Raw genomic sequence first — 25881 nt, forward strand, 5'->3', positions numbered from 1 at the left:
GGACTGTTCTTGCAAAAACAAAGGACCACGTGAAGTCGCTAGATTACGTCAAATCTGACAGTGTGTCGGGAACGGGCGGCCTGGCGTAGTGTTTCTGAAACAAAACAGTTGCTGCAAGAACCTGTTATTTGTTAGACGGACTTGGGTTGTTGTATCGAACGGCTCACAAAACACGTAGTGCGGTGGATGTTTCTAACGCATCCACCGACAGACGTGTAACAGTCCCCATTTTCTAATCATGAACGTTTTATATTTTCTGAATATATTTATGGAAATTGTGAGTTCTTTTATAATATAGGAACGGTTTCTTAAAATCATCAACATTTTTTATTTTCCTGAATATTTCTTTTTGAATTCCCAAACATTTTGTGATTTTATGAGTATTTTGTTTTCAAAACTCGAAAGTTGTTTAAAATCATCAAAAAAATTGAATTCGTAAACATTTTATGATTTAGTTAATGTTTTTTTGAATTCCCAAGCATTTTATGATTTCATGAACATTTGTCTCAAAACTTGAACCTTTTTAAAATTTTGAAAATTCCAAATAATTTAAAGAAGGTAAAAAACAAATTGAAATAATAAAACGGAAAATGTGATGAAAAAGATGTATGTTCCAAGGATTAAACCTCGATCTCCTATATGGAGGAGCAGCGCTATAGCCACTACGCCGCACATGCTCTTATGGTTTTTCTTAGGGTCATAAGTAACGAAACTGGGATGACTTTGAGAGAGAAAAATATAATGGTTTTTTTCCTTATGGGTGGCATAGTGGGTAATTTAGAACAACATTGGGGGCAATTTTAATGGCGTACGACCAAAAACACTATTTACTTTATTATTAGGCAAAGAAATAAAAACCAGAGCCATATATAAATCTACTCCCTTCGTTCGTTCTAAAATATGAAAATAAGTCCTTTTAGAGATTTTAAAATAAACAAATACTTAAAAACGCAGCTGCACCTTTTTGGTGGAACCGAGCGCATGCGCTCTCAACCGTGCGATTGCACTGATCGCGATGGAGACAACCGGGCTGTCCTAACACAGATGGGGACAAAAGGGAGGTCAGGCGCCCGGTGTAGTGGTGGAAGTGGGTAGTGTACATCTCACGGAATGTGTGCATGCATGCGGTGATGTCATCCCACTTTATCCGTCTCATTTTTTTCAAAAAAAACTATAGCTTTTAAATTGAGTGTCAAAACGGTGATCCGTTTTCACTGTTAGGTTTCTCGCGACAAACTCTTCAAAACTAGATCCATATGGATATGTCCCGTCAAACTTTTTTTGGGTAACTTTGGCACTAGATGAAGCAACTTAAGTGCTAAACAGACACAACTTCCTTCCACCATGTGTATTAGTGAATTTATCTAGCAAGTATATCGTAGACAACATAGAAACCATGTGAGATAAATTTTCACCATATGTAGACAATTGAGCACCTGTAGGCAACTTTGGAATTACATTGAGGCAACTTTCAGCACTAAACGAGGCAACTGATGTGCTAAAAGAGGCAACTTCACTACATTTTGCGTCCTTGCTAATTTTGTCTAATATTCCCCCAACTTCCTCACCAGTACTTCTAAGTTTCCAATTGTTCATGCATGTATGTCGTTGTTTTCCAAATTTCCTATAAAACTATGAAATTGTCTACCATTGACGCTCTTGTGTCTACTATTGTTAGTTATGCTAGGCAACATGGTGGTGGATCTAAGCCACTCCAGAGTGTTTGAAGGCAACTTAGAAAAACAATGATAAAAAACTTTATAATATTTGTAAGCAACTATTTTTACAAAGTTAGGCAATTGAGCAACAATTATGGCAACTAATTACCAATAGCACGCAAATGTGCATCAGTGGTAGGCAATTTATAGTATCTATAGGCAACTGAACTCAACCATAGGCAACTGACCATTAGTAATAGGCAACTGAGCATCAAAGTTGAGCAATTTCATAGTATCTGTAGGCAACTGAACATCAAATATAGGCAACTGAGCATCATTAATAGGCAACTGGGCATCAATGTTTGACAATTTCATAGTATTTGTATGTAACGAGTAAGATGTGACACTTTCCTTATTTGGGGGCGAGGCCTCAAAAGGGGAAAGGGTCACATCTAAGCGTATCGCAAGCAAGATAACATTGCCATTACATAAATAGAGAGATGAGTATAAGATTCGGCTTACACTCGCAACATGCTAGATTATAGTCCACACAAGCATTCATTATTCATACATAAGACATGGTCCGGCTACGGACAAGATAAACGGCAAAATCATGCTATCCCGCCTTGCTAGTCCCACGATCACGACCAAGCGCCTCTAATCCTCGGGATACATCACATGCGGTCTGCCACTGTCTTCGTCGAACTCCCACATCAGCCGGGTATCCTCAGGGACGTCTGCATCTGGAGTGCTTGTACCTGTGGGTGGTTGTAGTAAACTGTGAGCCACGAGGACTCAGCAATCTCATGACCTTGGTATCGAGTTTAACTAAGTTAATGGGTGAGGCAGGGTTAAGTGTTTGAGTTTGCTGCAGCCTAAGCATATATGGTAGCGAATTTACGAAGAACAGAAATAAGTTATGGTGGTCTACATAAGACGGTCGAAGACTAGAATGATCACTAAGTGATCCTGAATACCTACTTACGTCATTCATAACCCCACCGTGTTCTCAATCAGAGAAGGAGCTCTGAAAAAAAATAGTCACGGTTACCACACAGTTGGCAAGTTTTATTTAAGTTACTTTAAGTTATCTAGAATCGGATGTTAACAAAGTATCCAAATTTGCCACATAACCGTGGGCACGGCTTTCCGAAAGATTTAACCCTGCAGGGTTGATCCAACTAGTCCATCACAAACTACCACAGGCCGCATAGTAACCCTCAACCACGAAACGTGCGGTCTTGTAGGATTCCTTAGAAGAAAACCTCAACTCTGAGAAGACCCAAAGTCTCACCGGAATCCCAATGCGCAAGATATATCGGTAAGGTAAGACAAATCCAGCAAGACCGCCCGACATGTCGACGACCCTGATAAGAGCCGCGTATCTCAGTCTCAGGACACATCGGATAAGCACAGCGTAAGGTGGCCTGATAGACATCTACCGGGTTGCCCCGGGTTGGCCCCGCAAACGGCTCTGGGTTGGACCAACACTCATGAGGAGCACTGGCCCGGGGGTTGATTAAGTTCCTCGGGGTAGCTATTCCCTATGCTTTTTTATTATTAAGTTGTTAGCAATTAACACCAAAGCTGGGTCTTGCCGGACAAGTCTTAACACTAAACGATTTATCAAGGGGGTCCCCATAACAAGCCTGAACATGTTAGGAGCGCTCATTTATGGAATAAAATATCGGTAACCGAAAGTAAGGCGGCAACAGTGGAACAAATCACCCGGCAAAAGGCTAGGCCTTCCGCTATTTACCAAGTACATAGGTGCATTAATTAAATAGCAATTAAAATATGATGATATCAAATGCCCATGTTATCACATGGACCAGCTGGCACCTGCAACTAGCAACGCTAACAAATTAGTGGTTCAGCAAACCTAACTTAGCCAAACAATATTTGCTAGGAGGGGAGGTGTTTGAGGTTTCATGGCAATGTTTGATAGCCTATATATCATGTGGTAGGCAGCAGAGATGTAATGATAGAAACAAATCACTAAGAAAAACAAAGCTAGAAACGATGTCAAGGTCACGATCATCTTGCCTGTGATTTCTTCAGAGTGGAATTGTTCCTGATCTTTCTGCACGAACTCACCAGACTCCTCGAACTTGTTTCCGGTCCCCGTAGCTACCCAAAAGAAACAAACATCTAATAAACACCAACAACAGATGATGCAACAAACAATATGATGCATGTATGCACAGCTCCAAACAAGCACAGAAAACAACCCTACTCATACTACAAAGTGCCACCTCACCACAAAGTGATTTTTATAGAACTGCTCAAAACTGAATTCCAGTACCACCATTGGATTCCTTGGATTTTCTACCCGAAATCCATATATCATACTGACATATTTACATGTAGAAAAACACCACAAATAGCAAAAGAAATATTGCACAGAATCAAACTACACTATAGTCAAGAACAGGGGTTGTTCTCGATCCTGCCAAATTTAACATATGCCAGATTAGGCAAATTTCATTTTAGGGCTTATTCCAAAAATGGAATCATCCCATCAAACAGAAATAAATAAAGGAAAAAAAATATATCAACTAACCTATCAGACAGGGCCCACTGGTCATAGAAACCAGGGTCCTTAGTGCATGACATGTGGGCCCTGGGCCCACTTGTGAGTGGCACAGCTACAACAAATTAACACAGAAAATAAAAGGGAGCAGAGGGGCGAACCCACTACCTCACCCCAACACACACTGCACCCTAACCACTGGGCTACCTTGTGTAGCTGCAGGAGAAATATACCACATATGCTGGATACTAACACAGGCTACACAAGAAGAAACAAATAAACAACAGAAAGGAAAAAATGGCGCGAGGCGCGAGCTGTGGCTCTGTTGCCACTGCGGCAGGCTGCGGTGCTATTCTAAGAACAGAGCCGCTAACGACATATACAAATGTGCTACAGAGTAACTAAATCTACCTCAAGACCTGCTCAAGACCTCCTGCTTCTCTGGCCATCTGCTCCTTTAGCCTTGTGCTACACCCAAAAAATGGCTGATGCTAGATTCTTTTTTGTTTGTGCCTGTAGTTTAGTAACACGCAAAAAAAAAATGGTTGGAAGTTGATGCACACAGATCAAAGGCATCAGACTTCATGCAACGTACTCCGTATGTGCATGCGAGATATATTTGTAACAAGATACAGTATATAGGACATAAAAATCGGTGGATTATTTCCCCCATAGCCATACATACTTCCCAATATCTTAAGATGATTTTTTTTTGTTTTTTTTTTTGCATTGAACTTTTGAGCTTTATTCAAACAAAGGTGTTCGCTGGACAGTCAGCCAATAGGCTACTAACTAGAAAACTTGGAGTCTCAGAGAGTCAACTCTCGGTTACAGACACGTTACATGCACGCTGGACACACAAGTGTGTTGGACCGTTGGCGGATCTACTAACATGCTGAATTACAAAAGAATGAAAACTATCCGCTAGCTCCTCAATTTCGTAGATAACTGGTGCCACAACAGAGCGACTGTTGTGACGATTGTTCCAGAGATTCACCATCTCCAGACTATTGCAAAGATAACTCCATCCCGTAGGGCTAGTGCCTCGGCGATCATAGAACTAGTGACCCCTAGATGGGGCTTGCACCAGGCGCCCATCAATGTTGTCTGGGAGCGGGCGACACCCCCCGCTCCGCTCTTCTCCTCTAAGAACCGCACCGCTGCGTCGGTGTTGATCTTCACTTGGTCGAGTTCAGGTGGCCACCGGCCATGTCCTGGTAGCATTGTTGCTTGCTGTTTTGGTACGTCAAGCAAGGCCAAAGCCTCTCGAGTGAGTTTAATGGAGCTCACCGGATCAAACTTCTCGCCATCATGCATCCATCTATTGCGAGAACTCCAGATGGACCACATTATCGTGATAATCGTTGCTCGTTCCTTGGTGGTGAACATAGACCCACATAAAATGTCGCCAGCCCAGGAAGACGGGTGTAGTCTCGGCAGCTTGACGTCCAGTACAAGGCGAGCTTCGTCCCAGAACTGTCTGGCATGCGAGCAATGAATTAGCGCATGTTCAAGGTCTTCCTCATGTGCTCGGCAAAGTTTGCATAAACTGACATCTTGAATATGTCTGTATTGCAGCGTCTTCTCATCAGGTAGAATGCCGCGCATGACACGCCACCAGAAGACACGCACCTTAGGGACAACTTTGAGAGACCAAAATGCTTTCCACATGTGTGTTTGATCAACTGAAGTTCCGGTTCCGGGCCCTTCGCCTAGAGCTTGTTGCTCGTTGCGGTTCAGCAAGGCTCGGTACGCTGATTTCACACTGTAATTGCCTGATTTCTCGTGTGCCCACGCAAGAAAGTCCTCTCCTCCACCTCGCCGAAGTGGTATATTTAAAATGGCATCGGCATCTGGTGTGGCAAAAGTTCCTCAAACTAGGTCTCGTCTCGAAGTCCAGTTGCTGCTGTCAATCAGATCACTCACCCGCTCCACGCTTGTGATCGCAGGCTTGATAATTGGGGACCGGGAGACAGTGGTTGGAATCCATTTGTCGGTCCATGCGTTAATGGTGGAGCCGTCCCCAACCCGCTGAACCACTCCCACTTCGAGAGCTTCCCTTCCGGCGATGATGGCACGCCATACGGCCGATGCAGAGTGTGGTGCTTGGGCCTGCATAAAATCACTATCGGGGAAATACCTCCCCTTCAAAACTCTGGCACATAATGAGTTCGGATTGGTCATAAACCTCCACCCATGCTTCCCCAATAGCGCCAAGTTAAACAGATGGTAATCACGAAATCCCATACCTCCTTTGCATTTTGGTACCGTGAGATTTTTCCATGATATCCAATGAAGGGATCTTCTGTCAATCGAGCTGCCCCACCAGTATTTGGCCATATTGGAAGTCAAGCTCTTGCAAACTTTCTTTGTCAGAAGGAAACAACTCATACTGAACGTGGGGATTGCTTGAACTATGGATTTCAGAAGTATTTCTCTCCCCGCGCACGCAAAGAGCCTTTCAGACCATCCTTGCATCTTGCCTTTTGATCGGTCACCTATCAAACGTCCCACTAGTAATTCTGCCCACGGCAGTGGGAAGACCAAGGTATCTCTCACTGAACATTTCAACATTCACCCCCAGAGTGTTTTTAGAACCTGCCTGATAGTAAGTGGGGTATTCGGGCTGAAAAAGATGGCACTCTTGGCACGATTCACGCACTGCCCGGATGCTTCCCCATATATCCGCAATATATCATTCAATCGTTGTGCATTGGGAGCATCAGCACTGAGGAAAATCAAGCAATCATCTGCAAAAAGAAGATGACTGACCCATGGCGATCGGAAGCTTACTCTGACGCCTCTGTCAATGTTACCACCATAGTATTTCAGGAGAGAGGAAAAACCTTCAGCACACAATAGAAATAGGAATGGTGAAACTGGACATCCTTGCCCGAGGCCTCTCGAGGGAGTGAAATAAGGTTGTAGCTCTCCATTTACTCGTACCGAGAAGCGCACAAAAGTAACACATTTCATAATCAACCTGGCAAATGCATTGCTGAAACCAAGCCTAAGTAGAATGGCCTCGAGATAGTGCCACTCCACGCGATCATAAGCTTTTATCATGTCCAGCTTTAATCCACAAGCATTATTTTTCCCCTTCTTCCTTCTTCGCAAAGTGTGAACACTTTCGAAAGCAACCAGAACGTTGTCAGTGCTTAAGCGGCCAGGAACAAAGGCGCTATGTTCCTCGCTGTTAATATCGTCCATGTAGTATCTTAAGCGGTTAGCGATTGCCTTAGCCGCTATCTTATACAACACTGGGCATAATGCAATAGGACGAAATTGAGATATCATCTGGAGATGTCGTACCTTTGGAATAAGAGTGATGGACGTGTCATTTAAACCCAAAGGAAGGTCCCCACCATTCAAAAAACCCAACACTGCAGCTATCACATCATTCTTTAGAAGCTGCCAATGTCGTTGAAAGAATCCCACTGTGTATCCGTCAACTCCAGGTGCCTTGGATGGATCCATTTGGAAAAGCGCTTCATGCACATCCTTTGCATCAAAAGGCCGATCAAACAGCTGATTCATCTCCGGTGTGACTTTCACAGGGACATGATCCAACAGCTCATTCATATCAAAAACCCCTTGCGAGGTGTACATGTTTTGGTAGAATGACTGTATTTCCGCTTTGTCTTCCTCGGGGTCAACACAAACCGATCCGTCAGCTCGTCGAAGCCCACAAATTATGTTCATTCGCTGATGTTGTTTGGCTTGCGCTTGAAAATACCTTGTATTACGGTCTCCTTCTCGGAGCCAACTAACTCTGGACCGTTGTCTTAGCCAGATTTCTTCCTACTTAAGCGCTTCTCGAAGCTTTGCAGCGGTCCTTTTCTCCTCCTCGGAGGGGCCTGGTCCAATGGACTGTTCTCGAATCTTTTCCAATTTCTTATGAAGCTGTCTCACATTGCGTGTAAGGCAGCCAAACTCCCGCGCCCCCATGGCTCCAACGTGCGCTGGAGAGCCCCCAGCGAATCCGCGAGGCCTTGCAGGCCCGGGGTGCGAGTTTGTTTCAACCAAGTGTCTGTGACAAGATCCTCATAATCCTTATGGGTCTGCCAAACATTCTCATATCTGAATTGTTTCTGTCGACGTGCACCACGATCGTGCGGCTTGTCTCGTATTTCAGCAACCACGAAACAGTGATCAGATTCAACCGCACTGATATGACGCACTCAAATTGATTCGTACCGCTGCCGGAATACTTCGTTTGCGAAAGCCCGATCCAGCCTTGCCTTTACGCTGTCACCTCCGGCTTGTCTATTGTCCCACGTGTACGGTAGTCCAGTCCAACCCAGGTCTTGGAAACCTACCTCTTCAACAACATCTCTGAAGGCGCGCATTTGCCATTCTGGTCTGGCCGCCCGACTGAAATGCTCATCACCATACAAAGTATCGTTGAAATCGCCCATGCACAACCAACCAAAATGCGGCAATGCATACAAAGTTTTGAGGAACCGCCAGCTGTGATGTCTGTTCTCCGCTCTAGGCGCTCCATAGAATCCTGTAAATCTCCACTACATGGAGTTAGTGTCTTTCATCCGCACTATCGCATCGATATGGCCGGAACTGTAGTTTATCAATTGCACATCATAGTCCTTGGACCAAAAGAGGCCAATACCTCCTCTCAATCCTTCACTATCCACTGCGAAACATCCCACGAAACCCAACTGGTGCCGCAGATCTTCCACTCGCTTCGCCCTGATTTTGGTTTCCATTACGAACAGCACGGCAGGAACTTCTTGCTTCACAATGTTGCGAAGCTCGCGAACTGCCTCGGGGTTCCCAAGCCCCCGGCAGTTCCAGCTCATGCAATTCATTGAGAACAGCAGGGCTGCACCGCAGGCTCTGCCGAGTTCTCAGGAGTGGGTCCCTTTTTCTTTGCATCTCTCTCACTGTCATCATCAAACTCTTCTTGGCCTTCTCTTCCCATGGATGTTCCATCTTGTAAGGCGCTGCTGGATGGGTTATTTCCATCGGTTGGGAGAAGCTGACGATTTGCAACTGGCCGGTAAACCTGTCTTGGCACCTCTTTCCGTTTGTTAGTATGGGACTTATCTTTTAAAGGAGAGGTCACCTCGACATGTTCCTTGCCAGCATTGGAAGAGTTCCTTGATTCTCTCTGACTGCTCGTTCGTGTAGTCTGTTCTTTAGACGAGCTCTCGCCGGAGACCGGTTTCTTCCTCTCTTCCGGCGCTCTCAGTTTGGGGCCGAACTGCAACTCCCCGTTCTCGTCTCTCGGTCCCGGGTTGGGGCAGAACAGCTCTGAGTGCCCTAAACGGCCACAAGAGAAGCAAAAGTGTGGCACTTGTTCATATTGTATGTCATATAGATCAGTTCTCTTTCTCTTGGCCGAGGTTATCAAGATCCACCTCCTCAGTGGCTTCTTGACCTCAATTGAAACCCTTGCACGCAGATATCCACCGACATGATCAAACTGGACAGAGGTTGCATCCTTGTCGATTTGCTGCGCGATTAGTTTCCCCCGTGTCGCATTGCGAAGATTATATGGGAGGTTTGGAACCCTAGCCCATAGACTGAGACGATCGAACTGCACCTCATCGGGCCGCATGCAGTCCGTGAACTTTGCTAGGATCACCGCGTTCTTGCTGATATGCCACGGGGATCCATCCCAGATCCTATCACGATCTCGTCGGGATTCGAATTCTGCCACAAAGGTATTCTCTCCCATAGATCGGAATTGGAGTCCTCTAGGGTTTCCCCAGGCCGACGGAAGTGCATTGGTTATGATCTGGATGTGGAGGAGGTGTCGATGTAGAACCCTACCCGCCAAAAGCCACTTCTCCGGATTGCCTTCATCCATGTCGTCTATCACCAACGGAGTCGCTTCCTCGTCGGTGATCCCAAGCTTCCCAAGCTGGTCTTCGAGCTGAGCCCTAGCTGTCTGAGGGGAGTCTGGGTCTGAATCCCGACCAGCGCCGCTTGCAGATGTCGCCATCTCCACGCGGAGTCTCCGGTGCGCTCCGCCGGACTAGTCCCGCGAGCGCCGTCCAGGTCGCCGAAACCCTAATCGCGAGAGCTAATTAGGTTTTCGCGAAAAAACGCTCCCATGTACGTGATACTTATCTTAAGATGATGTGCCGGCTTAGTCTCTCGAAGGTGCTCATAAGGATAGAGTGTACATACGTGTGTTCTTAGGGATGAGTATACGCTCATGTATGTGAACGACTTGGATTGTACTTTGCTAAAAAAAGGTAAAGAAAAAATTGGCACGATCTTGTGATTTCACCACTTTGCCCGTAATGTGAACGCCAACAAAACATGTAGGCGTACGTACACATTGGAGTAAATGCATGGCCGTGAAAACACGCGCGCCCACACCAATCTCAAAACAGAAAAAAAAAATCCCCTCACCGTAATAACCTCAACTGCAATCAAAACCATCGCTCCCTCCCTCCTTTCCGAGGCGTCCATCTATCTATAAACGCCGTGCGCGCGCGCGCGCCGGCCGATTCCATCTGTGCAAGCAATCTGCCGCCATGGGCCGCAGCACCAGCTCCTCCTCGGGGCACAAGAGGAAGAGCGCTGGAGGAGGTGACCAAGACGGCGAGCTCGTCGCGGATGAGCCACTCTGGCGCTTGTCCCTCGGCTCCATCTACGACGGCGCCGGCCTGGCGGCTCCGCCGATGAATAATCCGCAACCCTGCCTGCCGGTGCGGCGGTGTACCTCGCCCGCCGCCGTCAGCGTCGTGGCGCATGTGCAGATGCATGCGGCCGGTGTGGATTTCATTGCCGCCGGAGCCGGCCAGGTCCTTTCTTCACCTTTGTTGTTTGATGGTGGCGATGCCTCCTCTTCCGTTTTTCCCAAGGCATCTTCTTCGCGCGTCGTGGTTGCATCGCCCGCCATTCCGAAACAAGCGCCGAGTCATCCTCTCGTGCTGCCGATAAAACAGGAGGCGGTGCTACCCGCAAACCCGCATTCAACCCGGCGGTGCGTCACCAACAGCGCACTGCCCCAGCCGGCCGCCGTCGACGCCGCCAACAATGTCGTCATCAACGTCGGGGCTTCGAGCGCCACAGCTTCACTGCCTTCCATCAACGTCGGGGCTTCGAGCGCCACAGCTTCACTGCCTTCCATCAACGGTGCCACGCCCGCTTGGCCACCGTTTCCGTGGGCGACCAATAGCGCCGCGATACACCACCCGATCTCCTACCTCTTCGAGCGGGGCATCACGGCCGTGGAGGGCGAGGTGAAGTGCCGGCGCTGCGACGTCCAGAAGACCGTCTCCTACGACATCGCCGCCAAGTTTAGGGAGGTTCGTGACTTCGTGACCCGCAACGTCCATGACATGGACGACCGTGCGCCGGCGGCGTGGATGAGCCCCGCCGTGCCGGACTGCGACGTGTGCGGGCAGAGGAACAGCTTGCGGCCGGTGATCTCGGCGGAAAAAGAGGGGATCAACTGGGTGTTCCTGCTGCTGGGGCAGACGCTTGGGCTATGCACGTTGGAACAGCTCAAGTATTTCTGTGCGCGCACGGGTAAACACCGCACAGGCGCCAAGGACCGGGTGCTCTACTCCACCTACATGGAGCTTTGCAGCCAGCTCTGCCCTGACAGGCTCTTCAACCTGACGGCAGAGAGAAAGAAGAGGGGTCAGCAGTATTCCTGAATACCCTGGTCCATGCATGTCTCGCTATCCATATGGAGTTTGCAATCCAGTTGATTATGTCATCCTTATGTCTTTTAATCTATCTATTTAATCACATCGAACATTGGACTGTTGCCGTTTTATATATGTGTGTTGTTGGCGTGAGTTGTTTTCTGTTTTTATCTCTTCTTCCTTGTGTCCCCTGTATTTCTGGTTCACTTCAACCTAGTATCTTGCAGTCCGCAAAGTCTTACAGTCAATTGAATACAACTAGCACAAATGCCCGTGCGTTGCAACGATAGTAGAAGTATCCACATGATTGAAGCTCTTCTTTCTTAGTGAAATGACTCGTCATTGGTAAGGTTATGTGCGTTTTGACTTTTGAGGTAGATGCACCATGTCTCAATCACAATGCATGTGCTTCCCTATATTGAAAACGTCATTTACCATACGTTCCCATGTGATCTCATAATTATTTTGGACGGCCACAAACAATTAGTACCACTTTGGATAGTAAAATATTAAAAACAATAACATGGATGAACGGATTTTTTTTTCTTAAAAAAAACGCAACAATAAATTTAATACCCTAAAAATGTAACATTGTTTGAGACATATGGCATACACCACATATAGAAATACAGTAAAATATCAATATGATAAGTGCCTATGTTTTGTGAAACTACCGGGTGGACATTAGTAACAAAGCATAATTGTGCAATTTAGAGAACGTGAAAAACATAACAATCGAAAAATGTAAAGTCATCTTTCAGACTTTTTTGTAAACATAGTAAGAATATTATAGTATGTTTTTGTTTGTAAGTCATGATTTAAGAAAATAACTAAATGCCATTGCCACCGTGTTTTTGGTCGAGTGATTGTCACCATGATGACCAAAGCTAGGAGTGCCTATCCATAGCAGCCGAGCAGTCACTGGTAGTACTTTTCGTGACAGATTCTCATAGCAAATATCCAAGTTCGGAGGACGGTGACACAACCTGACTATGTGGCGACCTGACGATGGATCAAACAAACATGCATGTGAGGTCTGTACCAAGAATCATAGTGATGGCTGGGAAAAAAGAGGAGACGATAGCCTCTCGAGTAAGATGCACGGTGAAAATAATCAAGGACGAAGGCAGCAACAACAAGATCTGGATCAACCTATGTGTCCTCGGTGCAGAAAGATGACGATTCTAGATAATGGAAAGACAGTTAAGTCGTGCCTATATACACAACCAATTTTTTGAAGGACATCATAATCACGTACATGTTGAGACTTGGCAACTTGGACGTCTCAGAACCAAGCTGGAAAAGATAGCGGATTTGCACCAATATCATACTAAAGGTCATGCGAGAGCCCTTGTATGCTCCACGAAAAGACGCTGCCCAGCCGACGCAGTACTCCTCTGTCGAGTGCGCGAGGCAGGTAGCCAGCACTGCATGCATGTTCGTGGCTGGAGATTGCAAAGGTGCAGGCCTCTAGAGTCTAGCCCCCATGGGTTGTGGTCGGGGAAGACAATCTGGAGCGCGTCGAGCCGTCAAACGTCAAGGACATCGACATCGTCGGACTGCCGGAGCACGTCAAGTAGATCGAACATTGCGGACATCAGCCAATTCAAACGTCAACAGCGCCATGAATCTCATGCATGCCAACAGATGGCTCGATTAGCAAAGGTTAGGCTAGCGTATAAATTTTATCGTGCGTGCGGGACGGACGAAAAATTATGTACCTATAAAATCTGGAGGAAGAATCAATCCCTCTTTAATTATTATTAAAAAAGTTGGTATAAATAGGAAATAAAAAAGATGAAAAAATAAGAAAAAACAAAAAAGTAAGAACCTGGCTTGAACCCGCGTCTCTGTGATAGAAGAATCAAGTTCTAGCCACTGCGGCGGCCTAGTGGGAGCGTTACATGAGGATATCGATTGTAAATAAATCGGAAACCTCTCTCGTGACTTGTGTGAAAAAACGAATCGTTTTTCCTCACATACCGGTGGCATGGTGGGTAATTGTTTACAACTTCGGGGATAAATATTATGATGGACGACAGAAGCACTATTTGCTTTATTATTAGGGTGAGATTCATGTAAAGGTCCCTGCCCTTCCCCGTTGACCTTAAAAAATTACTCCTGGCCTCAGACTGTTTGAATTAAACTTTGCAATATATATATGTTGAGAGATTGATCTTGTGGGTCCTAGTTGTTATATCGTTTGGAAGAAAACAAAATCATACATTTTGTAATCACATATTTTTGCTACCGCTTTGTTCTTTCATGTACCCCAACTTTGTTTTACTATGAAGCTTTAGTACTGCGGTTTTAAAAACGAAACAGAAGGAAACGCGCACCTACAAAAAAGTACATACGACTTTTCTTTCCTCTCGCAAGGCGACTAGGGAAAACCTTCCTTTAATCGATGTTCGTCGACGAGTTGGTGGATTCGTCTCCCCTTTGTCTGCCCCTTCGGTGGCAGGTGTTGTGAGGGAAATCCTGGTGCCTCGGCTCCGGCTAGGCAGACTCGCATGGGTGACGCTTGGATGGATGGAGGCTCTTCTACGAGCTAGTCTTTCGGGCTATGATCCTCCTCAAATTTGTTCATTAGATAGATTAGACGGAGCTCTGGCGTAGATTCCCGCCAGCTCCTCGAAGCGGGAGGTTAGGGTTTCTTGCATGTGTGCACAATAGTGACGTTTGGTGTCCGGCTCTTCGGATTGACTCAAGAGTTCAACGGTGACGACTGCGGTTCCACACTAGTGCAGAAAAGCCTATCTATGGCGTGGCAAAAATGGCCTTGCTGGCGTGGACACCCGACGCCACCAATATGGAGCCACAGTTAGCAAATAGTGATGGCGTTGGATCCTACGCCAACCGTATGTGACATGTTGCTGGTGTCCACCTTTGTCAAACGCCGGTAATTTGTTTTATTGATAATAAAAAAATACTACCTTAGAAACTAAGAGCTTAAACTTCACAAAAGGTACTCATCAACTAAACATATTTATAAACTTGAGAGTTTAAAACTTAGTACTAATCACCTAAACATACTCATAATTAAACTACAGAGTTGAAAAATTCAGAAAAGGTACTGGAATAATTAAACTATTCTTCATCAAGGATTATCCTCAGCTCATGAAGCTTCTTCCGGTTGTTTTCTCCTTCTTTTTTGGACCGGGCAACGTTTGTCTTTAGGTTAGCATTCTTTATCCTGGGTTTTGTTTTCTGCAGCTTGAGAATATTCCACTCATCCGTCAACTGATCCCTCAGCCCCCTCAGCTTCTTTGACTTAGTGAGGTCATTAGCACCTTCTGTGAGCAAACTATCCCTTTCATTCTTCACTGCGGCATTGTCTTCTTCGAGTTTTTTGATAATCCACTCTAACCCCTCTAATCTGCATTGATTCCACTTCTTCACGTCGCCCACCGATTCGTTGCTTTATGAATTGTCCATATGTGTTGTTTCGAATTAAAACTTGTAATGAAAGCTACAAAAAAAAATAGAGCATAGTCAAGCACCGTAGAATTGTTAGCAAGAACTAAATTTCTACAACAAAAAAGAACTAAATTTATACAACAAAAAAGAACTAAGTTTCTACAAAAAAGTACTAAGTTTATATAACAAAAAAAACTAAGTTTGTACAAAAAAGAACTAAGTCTATACAACAAAAAAGAATTAAGTTTCTATAAAAAAGAACTAAGTTTGTACAATAAAAAACTAAATTTCTACAAAAAAGAACTAAGTTCCTGTAGAGAAAGTGATGTCATTTGATGCATCGGATAGGAAATTTTCCATTGAGGCTTCCTTTGGTTTAGAGGAATTTCACGGGAATTCTATAGGATATGATTCTTGTAGGAATTTTTCCTTTAGAGCTGTTTGGTTCAAAGGAATGCATTTCTATTCCTACATAAGGCCTGCAATCCATTGTCATGTTTTTCCCTATGAAATGTGAAGGATTGGTTCCTATTCTATATAGGCTTAGTAATTTGCTAAGGAGGAAATATACCTACTATCATTTGCTAATTAGGCTTAGTAATTTGCTAAGGAGGAAATATACCTACTATCATCGGGCAACTAAACCTAAGCCTAAGCAAAATGAGAGAGGGAGGGGGTGTCGGACTTACCGCGGAGGTGCTTGGGGGCGTCGACCGGAGGCGGCGGCCGTGTCGGACGGAGGCATCGGGCGGAGGCGACGACGATGCCTGGAAGGGCAGCGACGACGCCGGGAGGCGCGTCGGCGGGGATCGAAAGAAGGACGCGGTGGAGTTAGGATCTAGAGGAGGATGAAAGGACGATAAGTTTTTTTACTGCGTCGATCGGGAGCAATTAAAACCGATTAATACTAGTGTGGCCCCTAGTGGGCCTAACGTGCCACGCCGGGTCTATTTTGACAACGCCAACACTAAGCAAATAGCTATGGCGTGCGAATTTTGCCAACGTCGGCACTATTTCAAAACATTAGTGCTTGCATTGGTGAGAAATGGCGCACCACAAACAAAGTTGTGGCTAGTCATTTCTCCACTAGTGTCAGGGTGCTTGTCCTTAGGGCATGTACATGAAGACTTTCAGGTGTGCCATCGATGAGGTCAGCTGGCTCCGGTATGGGAGCGGCGGCAACGACATATCAACAACTCGTTCTGGCGGCAACAATGATGGTTCGGTGTTTCATAGACTTTGATGTAATTTTTATTATATTTGAGGTGATTTGTTCTTCTAGTGAATTTTTATAATGATTTGATCTTTTTCGAAAAAATGAAACAAACAATATCGAGGAGATCATGGCATGGGTACACTAACCTTAAGAAACAACTTTCCTACCATCATTTGTTTCTCATTGTTTTCTTGTCTAACACCATACAATGATGGACTCTCATGGCTTATAAAAGATACTTTTACCAATTGACAAAACCATGTCTTCAGTTAATGGTTGTACCAACACAGTTCTTTACCAACACAGCTTTTGCCCCCTCCCTTCCCCATCAGCCAAAGGGTAAACGTGTTGTAATAACATAGGACGCGTCTAGGCAGCAGCCGGCTGCTGGCTAGCGTTACCTGGCATCCTTCCATAAAAGGTAAGTTTTTGTCCCCACACATATAAAAAAGGAAGGAAAGGGCTGGTCCGACTGGTCCCCAGCGCACCACGGCTGGTTCACCAAAGCCCCAGCAAAAAACACGCTGGTCCACAAACTTTTCTCCCAAAAGGTAGTCCCTACACTACTTTTCTTCCAAAAGGTAGTCCCTACACTGCTTTTCTCCCGAAAGCACATCTTCCCTGCGCATCTTCTTCTCCCTCCACATCTACACGCAGCTTCTCCCTCCCCATCTTCTTCTCCAGCAAGCAAACAAGGGGGCAGTTGCCCTATCCCAGATCTGAAACTTCACCAAGCAAAACAAGCACCACAAATCAGAGGAATTGCATAGCAGAACAGAAGGGTGAAGAATCACAGAGGTAAAGCCATCAGATTTTCTCACCTCCCCCCTTATGCATCCACAATCAGTTGTGTTCTAGGTTGCAGGCTTCTCTTTCTCATCCAACATGTTGGATCCACCATCTCTTTGGTTTGCAACATCTCTCCTGCTTTCCTGAATGCTTCCCTGCTTCCCCTGTTAACCACCTGATTAGTGCTAGAAAACATGGTAGTCCAAAGATTTTAGTAAGGCAAATTGCTAGTACTTTTTGAGCAAGAATAGTTTCACTATGAGGCAAAAATCTGATGCAAAAAACTGAAGCTATTCTTGTAAGAACTACTGTACAAAAAACTGAAGCTATTCTATTGCTCTGATTATGGTGGTCTTGGGGTGCTGTTTTATTTGCTTGCTTGTAGAAAGGAAAGGAGAAAGTTGAGGCTAGGAATGACAAGTCAACTGATCAAGTGGTTGCTTCACTGAACTGAACTTGTGTGATGTGCTGGAGAAGACAGTTAGTACATTGTCTTCAGTTAATGAGCTGCGAAAACGAAGGCAACAACTTGTTGTATTAAGTGTGCTGCTTGTTTGCTTGTATTAAGTGTGCTACTTGCTTGCTTCATTGAGCTATCTTGCTTCATCTATTTGATGATGAATAGTTGGTTGCGTCGTTGAGCTAACTAGCTTCATCCTTTTTTATGTTGAAAAATGATCAGGTTGACGATGATTGACCTGAATGAGCAACCTGATGAAAATAATGGTGATCCTGTGTACTGTACACAACATGTTGCTGGAAATACAGAGTTTGTTGTGGAATCACCTAATCCTCCTATGATTCAGAAAGTCAGTGTTGCTGCTGCAGAAGGGATTTTTACAGATGGGCACTCAAGTCTAATGATGGCTGCTCCAGGTAATACACAAATACCTGAAGCAGTAGCTTCTGAGAGTGATGGACATACCCTTGATGGCACAGGTGCACCGAGCAATACTGGTGGGACTGTTGCTAATGGGTTCGGTGATGAAAATGATGATGAAGCTTGGTCACAACCAAAGGAGCCTCGTGTGGGCATGAGGTTTGACACTTTGGAAGGCGCAAAAAACAACTACAATTCTTATTCATTGCAGATTGGCTTTTCAATAAAAATGAATACTTCAAGGAAAGCTACAAAAACTAGAGAGCTGATAAAGCAGCAGTTTGTTTGCAACAAGTTTCGAAAGCCTAAGGTCGATGACGGAGGGGAAGAAAAGATTCCTATGCTAGATGAAATTGTTGACGAAACAAAAGATGATGATCAAGATGAGGATATTGTCTTCCTTGATGATGACAGTAAAACCAAAAAGACGACCAAGAAGCGGAAGAGAGATACAATATTGCAAACTGGTTTCAAAGCTAAGATGGTTGTGAAACTAATTGATGGCAGATGGGAAGTGATCCACTTTGTTGGCGAGCACAACCATCCATTGGTTGACAAGCCATCTTTGACTAAGTATCTGCGATCACACCAAGGGATCCCAGCAGAAGAAAAGGCATTCCTTACACATCTTCATAACTGCAATTTGACTACATGTTTAAACAACACCCCTAGCCCCCTACAACGAGCACCAACATTAACACATGGTTAAAACTTTGACACCCTGGAGATGCCTAACAATTTTTTGTTTCTTGCTTACAACTCCCTGTTTGGCTTGCTTGAAAACATGTGCCTTATTTGCTTGATAATAACAAAGAACTTGCTTGCAACTGGGCATGATAATGCATGATTTGTTTAACACTCTGGTTGATGAACTTGCATAACGATTATCGGTTTGTGCTCGATTGGGAGTTTCTACTTGCCTGATTATTGTTGGTAAAACAAATTTGATGTGCATCTAGACTTACCTATGATTGGTCTGATTGTAGTTGCAAGTAGCAAGTAACAAATTTTGTGTTTCTTGCTTCCAACTCCTGTCTGACTTGCTTGAACATATAAGTATTGTGTGTAGTTTGCTCGTGTATTGCCTGATACATTTTTGTCGTAGTTGGTTGTATAGCTTCTATGATTTGCCTACACTGTGCATTAGAGTTGCCTTCATCTAAGAAATAGAAATTGTTCTTGATACTGTTTTTTGTGTAAAAAAATGGTTAACCACTATTGTCACTTGATGGCGGCAGGTCGTATGATGCACATCATGTCAGAATTCTATGGGACGGAACTCATTGTCCCTTATACAACTAAGCACATTACAAACCTCAAGACGGTCTTGAACCAGGATGCTACAAAAGAAGGGGATATGATAGAGACAGATGCATACTTTAAAGATCAGCAGAAAGAAGATCCAGATTTTTTTTATAAGATAAAGTATGATGAGGAGGACAGGGTTGAAAATATTTTCTGGGTCGATGGTGCATCAAGGAAGGCTTACATGGAATCTTATCATGATTGCATCTCCTTTGACACAACATATATGACTAACATGTACAACATGCCCTTTGTGCCATTCATTGGAATTAATAGGCATGGGCAGTCATTCATGTTGGGTTGTGGTTTTGTTAGGCAAGAGTTGGCGTCAAGCTTTGATTGACTATTCCAGGCCTTCCATGAGGCAATGCATGATGTAGCACCCACCAACATCATAACCGACCAAGACATCGCAATGGCATAGTCAATTAAAAGAATCTTCCCTACAAGTGTGCACCGTTGTTGTCGATGGCACATTATGAAAAAGGCACAAGAAAAACTTGGAGCATTGTTGGGGCGAAACCCTGGCTTGTCCAAAGATTTCAACAATTGTGTTGACTTTACCTTGACGCCAGAGGAATTTGAGGCGGGATGGGCTGAGATGATGTTGAAGTATGAGGTTATGACTGACTCCCACTTCGAGACTTTATACAAATACCGAGAAACATGGGTGCCATGTTACTTCAAGCACCGGTTCTTCCCTTTCTTGCAGTCAATTCAACGCAGTGAGGGGTTCAACGCTGTCCTTAAGCGATATGTGATCCCACACAGGTCAATTTTGAACTTCGTGAAGCAATATTAGAAAATCCAAACACACATACTAGTCCGAGAGGGTTCAAAAGATTACAGGACAGGACACTTGGAGACTGAAATGTGGTCGTCTTACCCCATTGAGAAGCAGGCATATGATTCCTATACTAGGGACTCGTATGAGAAGTTTCGTGATGAGTTTCAGTTGACTGCGAGGTACAACGTGCGACCACATGGTGAAAACTTGTATCAGGTTTACCCAAATCGAGAGTGGGTTGCTAAATATGGTTGTAGGAGCTATTTTGTCAGAGTAGAAGCTGGTGCTGGAGACTACAGATGTGACTGCTGCAAGATTGAGCGGGACGGCATGCTATGCTGCCATATCTTGAAAGTTTTCAACCAACTTGGTGTTGATGAAATCCCAACGCAGTACATACTTAGAAGATGGACACCTTTAGCAATTTCTGATGCACCCCCCACTGTCGAGGATAAACCCGATGAGTTGCCAGCACAAACCAAGAAAGAACTAAGGCATGCAAATTTGGTGATGGATTTTGGTAGTCTTGCTCGGGTTGCCAGTGCATCAGATGCTGCAACAGATATTGTGAAGAAGCACATGCGTGGGGCACGTCATGAGATCCAAAATCTCAACATGTCAAGGAAGAAGAAGCCGGCAGTACCTCGCTCTGGGCCCACTGGTGGTCCTGAAGCATCAGCTGGTGGTTCTGCACCACCACCTGGTAATACTCAGGCAAAAAGAGGACATGTGTTGGATGTTGATGGAACTAAAGAAGGTCCTTTTGTTTGTAGGCAGCAGAAACCTACTTCCGCAGCAGGGAGGAAAAAAGCAGCAGTGCAGCCCGGTAACTCTATCAGTGAAGGTGGACAGCAACAATCAAACAGTAGGACTGCAACACTACCCAGGGGGCCTCCAGCGCCAGTGCCAAGGCCAAGGATTGTGCATACACTAAGAGGGGTTGTGCCACAAATATTTGGGGATGCAGCACTAGTGAGAGGCCCTGTTCCACCACATATGGGTCCTAGACCAACAAACTCGCGTGCATCACAACCTATGGGGGATGCACAACCAAACCAGGGCCCTAACGCAGCAAACACAATGTATGTGACTAGTGCTGCACTTGAACAATCACCTAGAGCGTCAGCATCAGTTGATGGTGGGTATGGACAGCGTCCCGGTTCTTTTACAATGCAAGAAGAAAGTGGCAGCACATTTTCAACTACCATTGGGCAACCTCCTGCTAGACATGAACACCCGCCACTCAATATAGCATCACTACATGCAACTGTTGCGGCCGCGCAAGGTGCTCCCATGGTTGAACCACATTTTGGGGAAACTACTGCCACACCTGACCCTACAATTCCTAGAGACCCTCCAAGATCAACTACAAAAGGTAGGGCAAAGTTAAAAAGAATTGAATCAACACTTGAGCTGCACCCGAAGAGGAAAAACAAGTGCAGCTATTGTGGGTCTGTTAACCACACTGGTGCACAGTGCAAGACCAGACTGGTGTGATGCACACACAAAGAACGAATGGTTGAAAAAAATTGCATTGTCAACTTCCTACTTTTTTCCCCTAGAATTTTGAAGTTTTATATGTTTGAATATCCTAAAAGTGCTTGTGTAATGGTAATACTATGGGATTCTGTTTTATGGTTTTTGTGACTATCGTGCCTCACATTGTAGTTTATTTTGCGTGTTGATAGAATGTGAGTTGCCTGTTGCTGTGCTTTGTATTGCCTAGCAAAAGAATGAATACAGGCAACTCACCCTGATGGTCCATAAAATTACATGCAAAAAATCTGTAATGCTGAAGATGCAGTAATCTTCTGCTTATTTAATGATGATATTAATTTTCTTTTATTGTGTTTATTATTAGTTTGCCTCACAAATATAGTTATGGATGTTTGAATATGACATTTGAGTTGCCTGGTCAAATTTACTTATACAGGCAACTCCCGCCGGTCCAAAAGAATTCAATCCCGCGGTGAAAAAAATTCAAAAGCATTTCCGTAATGCTGATGATGCATTAATCTTTAAAAAAACTGGCAAACTTCAGAACAAGAACTAAAGAAATAGTACACGTGAGGGAAGAAAAGAAACTGACCATTGCTAACTTGAGGATGGCTTTCCATGGAGCATTGTTGTGCACGTTGTCAACCCATGAGTTGGTCAGCTGTTTCCTGATGTTTGGGACATCCTTGGCAGTGAATTTTGGAACATCCCTTCCATCCCAGCTATTTGCTATTGTAAGGGCAAAAATACCACAGTCGAACCTATGCATTTACATTATGTTTTCTAGTTAGCTGGTTTACTCTATGTACTAGTGTCACTTGACAAGGTCTAAAAAAGCAGTGTCTGTGTGATTGGATGCTTACTCGTTGTCTTGTTGTGGCACATCAATGTTGACTAGTCCAAAATCATCCAAACAGGTGTGAGACCTGGCATAGTGCTCTTCCCACAAAACACGAACACTTGCAACAATTTTCCTAGCGCAAACATCTAGACTCTTGTTCTTAAGCGTCCTCCAAGAATCAAGAACCTCAAAACGTCGATCCCTGATGTTCACATTGAAAATCCAATAATGATTGCCTGTAACTGGCTCTTTCTTGTCAATGTTCTCTAAAACCGGGAACATAATCTGTTAGAAAAGTAGGAAATCTGTGGTTAGTAGTGAAAATAAGCAAGTCCAATAGTTATACACGCGCAAAAGTACTACCGCGCAAAAAACATGCCACATGTTGGATGTTAGCAAACTTTTTTTGTGTGCTCATGTAAGCAACTTGTATAGATAGAAGCAAAGTCGAAAAAATATCATGAGTACAGGCAAGTTGTCAACCCTAAATTTTTTTTACTTACCATATCTTGACGGTCCGAATGAGCTCCTTGCTGGTCAATTCCATTTTTTGCAGCCAAATCTTGTGACAGGAATAATGTGGGGATGACCATGAGCAGAAATTCAGAAAAAAGGAAAATAATTGCAAAACTACATGTATTAATGATGGGTTAATGATTGAACTTTTCTTACCGAGAACCTGAGCGGCATCAGCACCTTCTTTGAGTCCGGTGGCAAGTTGAACATTATAGATTGAATTCCAACTTCCATTACATGGCTCAAGACAAAACCTTCCTTCTTCATTGACTTTGCGAGCTCCCTCATGGTGACAAAGTATCCACCATATTCAATAAGCATTGCACTGCAATGAAACAAAGACATTTAGCTAAAAATCCTTCCTGATTTGCCTACCGCCATCTAGCTAAGAAAAAGCAATGAGGGGATGGTGAAATAAAAAAAATAAAAAAAATGCAGAAAACATTTCAAACTAAACCAAAAATTGCCATATTATATAATTTGGATTGCTTGTAAAATTAGTTTGAATTGCCTGCATAAAAGCATTAACTTGCCTAAAAAAGTGCATTTGTGCAAAAAACATTGCAAGGAAAATGGAATGAGCATATTGTTATACCTAGTATCTGCATCTGGTGATGCTTCTTCATTAAGACTCCCATGCAAGATAACCGATGCATACAATCTATTTGCTTCCGGTTTCGACATATAGACCTTTTTTCATTATAGTCAATGAATGGGGACCTCTTGCAAGGAGGTGGCTTGATAATCCTTCTCTCAAATCATTGTGGGGGCATCTCTCCTGAGCTACTACTGCTATAAATCTTGCTGCCTTATCCCACTTCTCCTTGTTTGGAATTTTTTTGGGGAGTTTGATACATGTTTTGCTCAGTTATGATCCCAGCTGAACAGCCTGCTTCTGCACACGGTTCATCTATGCCTTCAAGGTCAAAAACATAATCGCCATCGATTATTTCAATAGTTGGGTGCATAGGTACAGACAATTCTTTGAACTCATGGTCACCGAATCTGCTAGATCCCTCACTCTGATGTGCTCTGTCATCTACAGATGCTGTGGGCAAATCATCAATGCCTAGATCAAAACTTGGTGCTGGGCAGTACTCACTATAAAATGCAGCCGATCTTTCACTTTTGCTTTGATGTTGTTGTTCTATCTTTGTGGGGTTGATTTGGGGGTTCTTGCTGTTTGGATGAGCAAACCTTGCTGAGAGCTCACTGACATCTAGAACATTGACTTCTAGTGCATTTGTTGAATTCCCACTAAGAGACATGAACTTCTGGAACCGGTCCTCCACATCAGATAAATGGAAAAGGTTCTCCTGGCTACTTGCTTGTACTACTTCCGAGACACTTTTGGCTTCATGTTTGGCATCTGCAGTTGAACAAACAGGCAATTTCCCTAGGGTGTTAGCAACTTTTGTTCTGAAATATTTGTCGTGGTTTCAACAATTTTGTCTTGCTCCCTTTTGATCTCCATACATGACACTGTCGGAGGGATGTTCTCTTTCTCCTTTTCCTGACCTGCATCATTTAATAGTACAACCTGTGGTGATGCCTTGAGATCTTGCAACTTGCCCCTCTGGAAAGCATTGCCTACTTGCTTTACATTTCCTCGAGACGAAAAAGGCACTTGGCAAGTTAAGTCACCTAGAGGTTGTGTTGCACCAGGTTTTGCTTTACTAACTAACAGAGTGTTGCCGCCCTTTTTAACTTGAATTGGTTCTACTCTTGTGGCATTAAGTGTTGCCTCTGCAAGACTTGGCTGAAAAACAGTTGGACTTGCCTCCTGCTTGGACTGAGTTGCCATAACTTGTGTGCAACTTGCTTGTTTACCAGTCTGCTTTGAGCCTAACCCTGGAGATACTGAGCTTGGTAGCATATTGTTTAGCAGTTCTGTTTCGTCATTTCCATTACTTGCCTCTTTTACTTCACTTATTGCTTCGTATTGCTGCTGAAAAGCCCCAGATTTTTTCATGGCTGGCTGCCTTGCCTTCCCCCCTTGGCCATATTTGCTATTTTCAGAACGAAATGTTTGTGGATCCCCTCCTGTTTCATTCATCACAATTGGCTGTAATATGAAGCTGACACTTTTCTTCTTCTTAGGAAACGGAGGCAGTCGAACTTGGTTGTGACCAACTTGCTTTGGTTCTCCAACTTCAAGTGCAGAAGCAATTTCTCTCATAACTTTCCGGCGAATCTCCTTTGAGCATATTTCCTCGGGGTTGAATGTGAACGGCAGATCCAAGTCTTTTGCGCTCAACAACTCTTCAAAAATCCTCTTTGCTTCTAGTGCAAGGGATCTGTCTTCAATGTCCAACATTTCTCTCACTTCAAACAATGAGAAGCATGGGGTTGGGGATGCAACAGTTTTAAGGTCTGTCATCACAAGATCTCTAACACAGATGCTATCTGCCTCATCCCGTGATTTTTTCTTCTTGTTGTGTCTCCTCTTTTCAAATAGAAATTGTAGTGTGCATTGTTCATCATCAACGCTAGGCGGTGTCCCGCCTGAGCCGCCGTTGCCGCCCGAGCCATCGTTGCCTCCATCGCCGGCATCATCATCTTCATCACCCCCCTGCTCATCATCTTCCTTCTGTTCTTCATTGTCATCACCTTCACAATCTTCCTTCTCTTCGTCATTGTCATCACCTTCATCATCTTCCTTCTCTTCTTTGTTGTCATCACCTTCATCATCTTCCTTCTCTTCTTTGTTGTCATCACCTTCATCATCTTCCTTCTCTTATTTTTTGTCATCACCTTCATCATCATCATCGTCTTCCTTTCCTTCCTCCTCATCTTCTTTGTCCTTGTTTC

The 25881-nt window shown here is 44.3% G+C and overlaps 1 protein-coding gene across 1 annotated transcript; it reads left to right on the forward strand.

Moving 5' to 3' along the window:
- The first annotated feature begins 17933 nt into the window (after nt 1–17933).
- Nucleotides 17934–21713, forward strand: LOC123401698. The gene is made up of 3 exons (XM_045095553.1): nt 17934–18828; nt 19363–19568; nt 20232–21713. The coding sequence occupies exons 1-3, from the start codon at nt 17934–17936 to the stop codon at nt 21711–21713; spliced, it is 2583 nt and encodes an 860-aa protein (XP_044951488.1).
- The last annotated feature ends 4168 nt before the right edge of the window (nt 21714–25881 follow it).

Source organism: Hordeum vulgare, chromosome 1H (assembly GCF_904849725.1).
Source record: "Hordeum vulgare subsp. vulgare chromosome 1H, MorexV3_pseudomolecules_assembly, whole genome shotgun sequence".
Classification (NCBI taxonomy): Eukaryota; Viridiplantae; Streptophyta; class Magnoliopsida; order Poales; family Poaceae; genus Hordeum; species Hordeum vulgare.